This window comes from Zingiber officinale, unplaced genomic scaffold (genome assembly GCF_018446385.1).
Source record: "Zingiber officinale cultivar Zhangliang unplaced genomic scaffold, Zo_v1.1 ctg246, whole genome shotgun sequence".
NCBI lineage: Eukaryota > Viridiplantae > Streptophyta > Magnoliopsida > Zingiberales > Zingiberaceae > Zingiber > Zingiber officinale.
This window is the reverse complement of record NW_024589918.1, coordinates 323,669-331,989: the sequence shown is the minus strand read 5'-3', so window position 1 is coordinate 331,989 and position 8,321 is coordinate 323,669. Positions and strand designations below refer to the sequence as shown.

General features: G+C 38.6%; 1 protein-coding gene across 1 annotated transcript; it reads right to left on the bottom strand.

The window, feature by feature from the left end:
* Nucleotides 1-2,969: 2,969 nt before the first annotated feature.
* On the bottom strand, nucleotides 2,970-3,847 carry LOC122037233 (lamin-like protein). Its single transcript, XM_042596673.1, has 2 exons — nucleotides 3,494-3,847; nucleotides 2,970-3,421 (listed from the first exon to the last, which is right to left on the bottom strand). The coding sequence occupies exons 1-2, from the start codon at nucleotides 3,654-3,656 to the stop codon at nucleotides 3,093-3,095; spliced, it is 492 nt and encodes a 163-aa protein (XP_042452607.1). The 5' UTR covers nucleotides 3,657-3,847; the 3' UTR covers nucleotides 2,970-3,092.
* Nucleotides 3,848-8,321: the final 4,474 nt, after the last annotated feature.

Genomic DNA, 8,321 nt, shown 5'->3' with positions numbered 1-8,321 from the left:
AACAAGGGGAGAATTGAAAGGAAAGAGGGCCGACCACAACAAGGATTAAAAGAAGAGACTTAGGTTGTGTTCTCCCATAAGGCACCATCTACCTCTCTTTTATAATCCTTAGTGAATGCAAAAAAGGAAAAATTTTAAATTAAAACCTTCCTATTATGTGTGGTCGGCCCTTATTTGGGCAACAATTAAGAAAAAATTTTAAATTAAAATTTCTCTTTTAAACCATTGTGGATAGCTACAAAAAAGGAAAGATTTTAAAATTAAAATATCTCTTTTAAATCTCTTTGTGGATGACTATAAAAGGAAATTTTTAAAAATTAAAATCTCTCTTTTAAATCACTTGGAAGATGACTATAAAAGAAAAAATTTTAAAAATTAAAATCTCTCTTTTAAATCCCTTGGAGGATGGCTACAAAATGAAAGATTTTAAAAATTAAAATCTCTCTTTTAAATCCCTTGGAGGATGGCTATAAAAGGAAAGATTTAAAAAAAATTGAAACTCCCTTTTAATTCCCTTGTGGCCGACCCCTTGCTTAGGCACCAAGCAAGGCTTGGCCAGCCACCTCTTGGGCTCCAAGCAAAGCTGATGTGAGCCCAGAAAAGGCATTGAAGGGAATTGGGGTACCCATGACGAGATCCAAGACTAAGAGAATGAAGCAAGCTTTGGAAGACTTAATAATGGGGCTCAAGGGAAAGGAGGATCAATGCACAATGGAGGCAACGACTAAATGGATCACATTCCTTCAAATTGAAAGTGAAATTGGACCAACATGAGGACCATTTTCGTATGCATTTTTGGGGGGATTTTTCTAAAGTGACTTTTGATGTCCTTTGTGGGTTTTTAATGCATTTTTTAGAGTTCCTAAGCTAGTATAATAAATACCATGAATGCATGGTTGCATTAAGCCAGTATTAGGGATTAGTGGTTGCATTAGTAGATAATAAATACCATGCATGCAAGCATGATATTTATTGCATAATTAGTGCATAGTGGATCTTAAGGGATGTTAAATAGGAGAACTCTTGTATGGAAAATCAAGTAAGTTTGAATGAAAATTTTAGTTTCTCTTTGGTGAGAGCTTCCTTCTAGTTCTTAGGCAAAGAACTAATTCCGATCTTATCAAGGCAACTTGTGGCGATCAAACCCCATGACTTATCACTCACCTTCTCATCTTGCTTGAGTGTGGCGTCGATACCCTTCCCCAAGCTGAATTTCAAGGCGATCCATTTACAAGGTTCCTTATCAAAAGCTTGGCCGACCCTTGCTTGGGCATCAAGCAAGGATGTGGCCGACCCATTACTTGGGTAAGAAGTGGACTTGGTTGGATACGAGGCTTTATACATAGAGGATACAACAGGGACCTAGAGGAGGAATTGACTTTTGCCTCCTGATGAGCTTGAGCTTCCTGTGTTTGACCCGAACACCCAATTCAAGTTCATCAATAATAACTCATACTACTAAAGAGTTATTATTTAACTACCGCACAAATCCCATATTACATTATGGGCTCCTTCTTATCATGAGTGTGTTCATCTCCCTATGTTTAAGATATCGAATGTCCATTAATTAAATGAGTTACCGACAACTTACTTAATTAACATCTAGCTCCAAGAGTAGTACCACTCAACTTCATTGTCATGTCGGAACAAAGTCCACCTGTAGGGTTTACATGACAATCCTTATTAGCTCCTCAAGGGGACATCATAATCAACAACACACCATATAAATAATATTATTTCTCAACTTATCGGGCCTATTGATTTAACGAATAAATCTCACCCTTTGATAAATTAAAGAAATAAATATTAAGTACATGTACTTGTTATTATATTGGGATTAAAAGTACACGCATCCATAATAACAGAGGTTTGTTCTTTTATGCAGTCAGTATAAAAAAAACAACCTCAAATGATCCTGCTCAATACACACATAGTGTACTAGTGTAATTTTATAGCCAAGATAAACTAATACCAAATTACACTACAACCATTCCAATGGTTTGTCCTAATCCATCTTGGTTGTGAGCTACTATTTATAATTTATAAGGAACTGATAACATGATCTTCTGTGTGACACCACACACCATGTTATCTACAGTATAAATTAAAAGGACAACTGCATTTAACTAAATGCAGACATTTGACCAATGTGATTTCTCATTTCAAAATAAATGTTCATACAAAAAACTAGGCTTTTAGTATACATTTTAACAGACTATGCACTAGAGGATTAGCACTTTCTAGGGTTCAGCTAAGACTACATGCACCACAAGAGGAGGATCCACTAGTCACAGAAAGGGTATGAAGTCACTTACATGACCTCAACAAGTTGTGGCAGGCCAAGTACTTTGTCACATCCTTTATGATCCATGACATGCAAAGATCTAGTTTATAGTAAAAAATGATTACGCTCACCTCAGATGTCTTTCACTGTCTATTTCTAGGTTACATAAAGGGAAGTAAGTTAAGGGATCAGATTATAACCGACCACTAAGTTGGTTAAGAAAGAACATGATATGATGACATATTGGATGGTGATCGTTTGATTGTAAGATTTGTACTTATGTGAGAGTTGGTATATATAAAAGTACAAACACATATATGACTTTGTATACCTTGATTATATACTTAAATATGATACTTCATCATAAATGAAGAGGTCTCTAGAGCATAGTCAAGTTGATTATCACATTATAAATTTATAAAATTAAACCGGATCAAATCCTAACAAAGATCAAGAAATTACTCTTCCATATAGTTATTTTGGATTTTCTAATTTATTTCTTCGTATAATATGCCAGTCAAGAGGATTGCTAAGTTGATGATTTTATTTTATTTTTAAAAAAAAACATAGGAAATAAAGATGCATATATAATCGGTATGTATGTTTAGTATATTTTTTATGAATCCATTTACCTTTTATTTAAAAAAATTAAAATGACTTTGCAATAGCATGTAAAATTAGCAAATTGAGCACAATTGTGATGTCTATCTCTTTCATCAAAAAACTCCAGCAGAATAACAGAAAATAAATAAACAAGCTCTAAAATGAAAAATGCTCATGAAGTCAACTTTGGTGACAAGCAAGGGCGTCATGGAAGAAAGAGAAAGGAGGTGGCGACGACGGCGACGGAGAGGAGAGGGTATGCTCCTGCGTGGGAACTTCTGGGTCCGGCGGATAGGTGCTGTGAAGTGGGCGGCGAGGAGGGTGGGGGGAGAGGCTCGGCGACGATGGCGAGGCGCATGCCGCCGTAGCAGAAGCCTCGGCTGCAGATGAAGTAGTAAGGACCGGTGTGGTTAAGCTGGAAGGCATAGCTCCGGCCTTTGCTGTAGTTGGAGATGGGGTTGGAGGCGTCGCACTTGTTGTACGCGGCCTCGTCAACCTGGATCACGTCCGCCATCCCCGACTGGTAGTAGAAGACTGCCATACACCCAAATTCCAACATTAATTTCTTTTTAAAAAACAGAGGAAGAATCGATTTAGGGAACGAACCGAGCCAGTCGCCGACATGGAAGGGCTTGTGCTTATCCACCCAGTCGGTGTAATTGACGTTGTAGTTCCATGCTTGGCTGTCGCCCACGGTGAACTTGTCGGGTGATGCCAACCGCGTCAGCGAGAGAAAAAGTAAGAACCTGGGCAGCAGCTTGCCGGCCATGATTTCTCTGATCTGAAGTCTAGAGTTAAGGAAGACGAACAATGGAATCCGGGAGGCGCGCGTTTAATGGGCTAGATTGGAATTTGGGAAAATAAATTAATGTATAAATTGAAGAAGAAGATGGCAAGGAAGCAGAAGACGAGAAAGACAGCACAGCAGGTGAGTCTTTAATTAGTGAGTGAATTGATGGCACATGCAGCAGCGTTGGTTGATGTGCTCATGTATTAATTGGCGTGGATGAGAGAGAAAATAAATGAGCACGCGCGCGAGCAATTAATAATGGTAGCCAGCATCCAATTTCCACTATTATTCAAATTATGTAGAATTTCAAATCATAGGATGGGCACGATATGATGGGATCGGATCTTCTTATCCTTTCATTCTGATCGGGATAAAAGGATTGATGGAAAATTATGACCCCTACTTATTAATAGGTGGTGAGTTATTATCTCTCACCAATATAAAAATTGGACCATGAGTTAATTTAGTTTTTACGGATTAGATGATTCACCCCGGATATGATGTGTCAATTAAAGCTAAAAGATATTATAGACAAAGTTAAAATGAGGATCTATCTTCTCATCGAGCGCTAGGATCCTCATTAAAAAATGACAGATTAAAATGCTAATTAAATAGAAGGAGTCTAATGTTTTCTATCCATAGTAAAATATCTAGTATATATTTAATTAGTCATCATCCGTCTGAATTCAAGAGAACCTCAATCAATCACAAAAATGATCGAGAATAATATTCGGATATGACTCAGGGACCTAGCGTCATGCTCTGAGTGTCTATTATATAATGAGTTGATCTAGTAATCAGTTAAATATATGTGCTTTCACTGTTCATTATTCCATCCTCTTATATATAGGCGGTCGGATAAATGACTAGCTTATTTTTGTCAAGTAAACATAAAGGGAAAATCTCAAAGAAACCCGACTGGATTTCCAAAGCTCAAATATTACTTCAGAGACAATCCTCCTAGCACAAGGATGATTGGCTGAAATTACTGGTTGGGCTTCTCAGGGGGCTTAGTTCTCCATTCTTCGAAAACAAATATCCCCCTGTATATGGTCGGTCAAGTTTATGAACCATTCGAACCTAGGGGCTTCGTTTCCCATTACTTTGTTATCGAATCTCCAACATTACACAATCTATATCCGAGTATATTGGTGCATCATTAGCACTAAAGGAGACAGTTTGGATCCGCAAGTTCATTACTGAACTTGGGGTGGTTCCTAGCATAGCTGATCCCATAGAGCTCTATTGTGACAACAATGTTAGCTAGAGCCCTAGAGCCAATCATTTGATGATTGTATTTTGGACTTGTTGTATCATATTCTATATAAATAAAGACATTTGATTTTTGGTTATTATACTTACTTGTATTGGTGCCAATAAACTAAGTATAATAACGTCCTTGAGTAGACGGTTCTCACCTCTATCAATCGGTTAGTTGAACCGATAGTGAGATGATATAGGGAACACTACTCTTAATCATTCCTAGTCGAGTATTAACATTCAGGGACAATGTTAATGCAATAAGATTAGCATGTAGGTCAACTCGATGACTTGATCTCATAAGTCATGGATATAGAGATATCAAGTTGACACATGGGTATGCATTGGAGAATGTATACTGAATGACCCGCCATAAGAAAGTATCATGAATCGTTATATAAGTGTCATATACTTTCTCATGTGACTATTAGTATGACTACTAGTCCTTAGACCTGAAGTCACCATGGTTCCCTACATAAGGAGTTATGTACTTTAGTTTCGTCAAACGTCACCCGTAACTGAGTGGACTATAAAGGCGATTACTGGGTATGTAACAAATTATGCGGAGGGATGTGAGTGATGTAGATGGGATCTATCCCTCCTATATAACGGGAGTGATATCGGTATTCTTGATAGAGTGAGACCACGAAGTGCATGGCCATGCCCAAATGAGTCAATATAGGATATTGAGCTCATTTGATCGAGTGAGTCTACTTGGAGTTCAAGATTTAGATTGGTCAGAGGATGACATGGTCTATGCCTCACATTGATCAATCTAGATGTCTAGGATAGAAGGACACTTGTCATATATTGTCAGGAGTCACAATTAGTAGTCACAAGGTGATGTTGGATTTCAACATTCTTGTAACATTGAGTAGTAATGATGTGTTGCTAGATACCGCTCATTACTTATGTTCCTAAATGAGTTTAGGGGCATTGCCAACGTTACAAGAACCTATAGGGTCACACACTAAGGACAATTAGATGGAGATTAAGTTCATATGATGAACCAAGAGGATTGGATTCATTTGATGAATCAAATTGGATTAAGAGTAATCCAAATTGGGCTAATTGAGTTGGACTCAAGTTGATTTATATATTCAATGAGTCTAATTTAGATTATGACTCATTAAATCAACTTAATTTAATGAATTAGATTCATTATATTAAGTTGGCTTGAATCAAATGGTTAGATTAGATCAACCATGGAAGAGATTTGGTCAAGTTTGACTTGACTTGAGAGGAAGAGGAAGAGTCAAGTTTGACTTGACTAATTTCCACATCATTGGTGAGATGGCAAGATGTGGACCAATGATGATGTGCCACATCATCAAAGTGTGCCACCTCATGGGAGTTACAACTCCATTCTCTTTAATGGCTACATTTAATGAGAATGGGGGTTACACCTTGGAGAAGTGGCCGACCACGTATCATTGTGAATGAAATTGATTTTTTCATTCAAGCCTCATTATTCCTTCTTCTTCCTCTAGCTCTCCCTCTCCCTCTCCTCCTCAACTTGGCCGAACCACACATAGGTGAAAGAGAGGATGAATTTCCTCTCGAGCAGTGGTGAAAGAGCCTCCTAGCAGTATTGGAAGGACAGGGATAGAAGAGGAAGTGATAAAAAAGGAGGAAGTTGGGATAGAAGAGGGAGCGAAAACTAAGTAAGAAGAGGATGAAGGAGGTAAAGACCCAAATTCTGAAACATATAAAGGAAAAGTAAAAAAAGAACTACCAGGTGCAGTATTGCTAAGAGAAGAGGAAGAAAAAAGAAGGGAAGGATATAAATCAGCCAAAGTAGGCTCATTAGAAGAAAGGGGCAGCAGAAGCAAAACCTTCTGAGGGTGATTCCTCAGCAGGAAGAGTGAGTCTCCTTTTAGAAGGGGGGGCTCTAGTTAGTTTGCATCCCGGGCGTTTGCTCGGAGCAATTTCAACAAGAGATTTTTCTGAGTTTATAGGGGATGTAAGCTCAGCAACGGAAAGAGAAGTGGCTGATGAAGAGGCAATGGCTGCTGATGAAGGAACAGTTGGCAAAGTGATAGCAGGAACTCCTGCTAGAAGAATCTCAAGAACGTCAGGAGTAGCTTGAGAACTAGAAGCTTCAACTGGGAGAATCGAAGCTTCAATTGAAGGTGGCGGATTAATGGCAGCAAGAAGCTCTTGCTCTTTTGCATGAAGTTGGGCCTCTTCCAGACGTAGTTCTTTGTCAATCAAAGCAGCATAAAAACCAGCCACTACACAAAATGGTAGAAAATATTTTAGTTAGTAAAAATTGATAGAAAAAAAGACAAAATTTTACCTAAGGAGCCGCGTATCTTAGATCAGACTGGGCTCAAACCAAACAGATATAGAAGATCGCTCCGCAGCCATTTAGTAATAGAAAGACGACGACATAGCAATTTTTCACAGTAAAGGGGAAAAGACAGGTGAAGGTGAAACTCCTTAACATCAGGCAAAGGAGGTAAAGAGGATTTCTAAGCATGAGACCAAGGAATAGGTCCAGGAAACTTTATGAAGAAGAAACGACATTTCCAACCTTTAAGAGAAGAAGGCATATCATCAAAAAGGACCATCTTGGTCCGAGACAGGAAGAGAAAAACACCCGGCTCTGCTAACTTTGGATAGGAAAACATGAAAACATTTTGAAGAGTAGGAGGAATGTCAAGTGTACGAAACAACATGTACAGGCCACACAAATAATGAAAGGCATTGGGCACAAATTGTTGAAGGGGAATGGCAAAGTATTGGCTTACATCAATTAGAAAGGGAGGAATGGGAAACCTTAAACCCCCTATCAATTGATCCCTAAAGAAAGTCACACAGTTAGCAGGAGGACGGTGAGGATGCTCGTCTGGTTCAGGGATTATGATATTATATTCTTCAAGAATTTCATATTGCATACGGATAGCAAGCTGAGCATCCTTGTCGAAAAAAGATGAAATTTGAGTACACCAAGGAGCAATTGTTTCTTCAGCCATAGATTTCTAAAGGTTAATGGAGCAACAGGTTACTTACTGAGAACTAAGAAAGAAGAGCACAGGAAGACGGCAAGCGTGAAGATGGATCAAAAGAGTGCAGTTAAAGAAAAAAAGCTAAGGCAAGGAAGAAGGGGCAAAGTCGACAAGAAAATGAAGGGTTTAGGGTTGAAAGAATGTGCAACCATCGTCAGATCGGAATACCTTTTTTCAACAGACACCGTTGATAATAGAAGTGTGCCAGCATTGGTATTACAGAGAGAGAAGAAAAGACACGCGTCAAATGACCATAAATGGGCATTGATGCTGGACGCGACAAATCGAATCATGCAGGAGTTGGTAACACCTCGTCATGGGCCTCCAACATTCTCTTACCATGGAAAGACCAATCATAATCAAGAAAATGCTG

Excerpts from the sequence above, each read along its gene's own strand:
- LOC122037233 (XM_042596673.1), bottom strand. The coding sequence starts at position 3,656 with ATGGCCGGCAAGCTGCTGCCCAGGTTCTTACTTTTTCTCTCGCTGACG. Across the intron at positions 3,422-3,493 it reads CCATGTCGGCGACTGGCTCG|TCTTCTACTACCAGTCGGGG; the intron begins GTTCGTTCCCTA and ends GGTGTATGGCAG.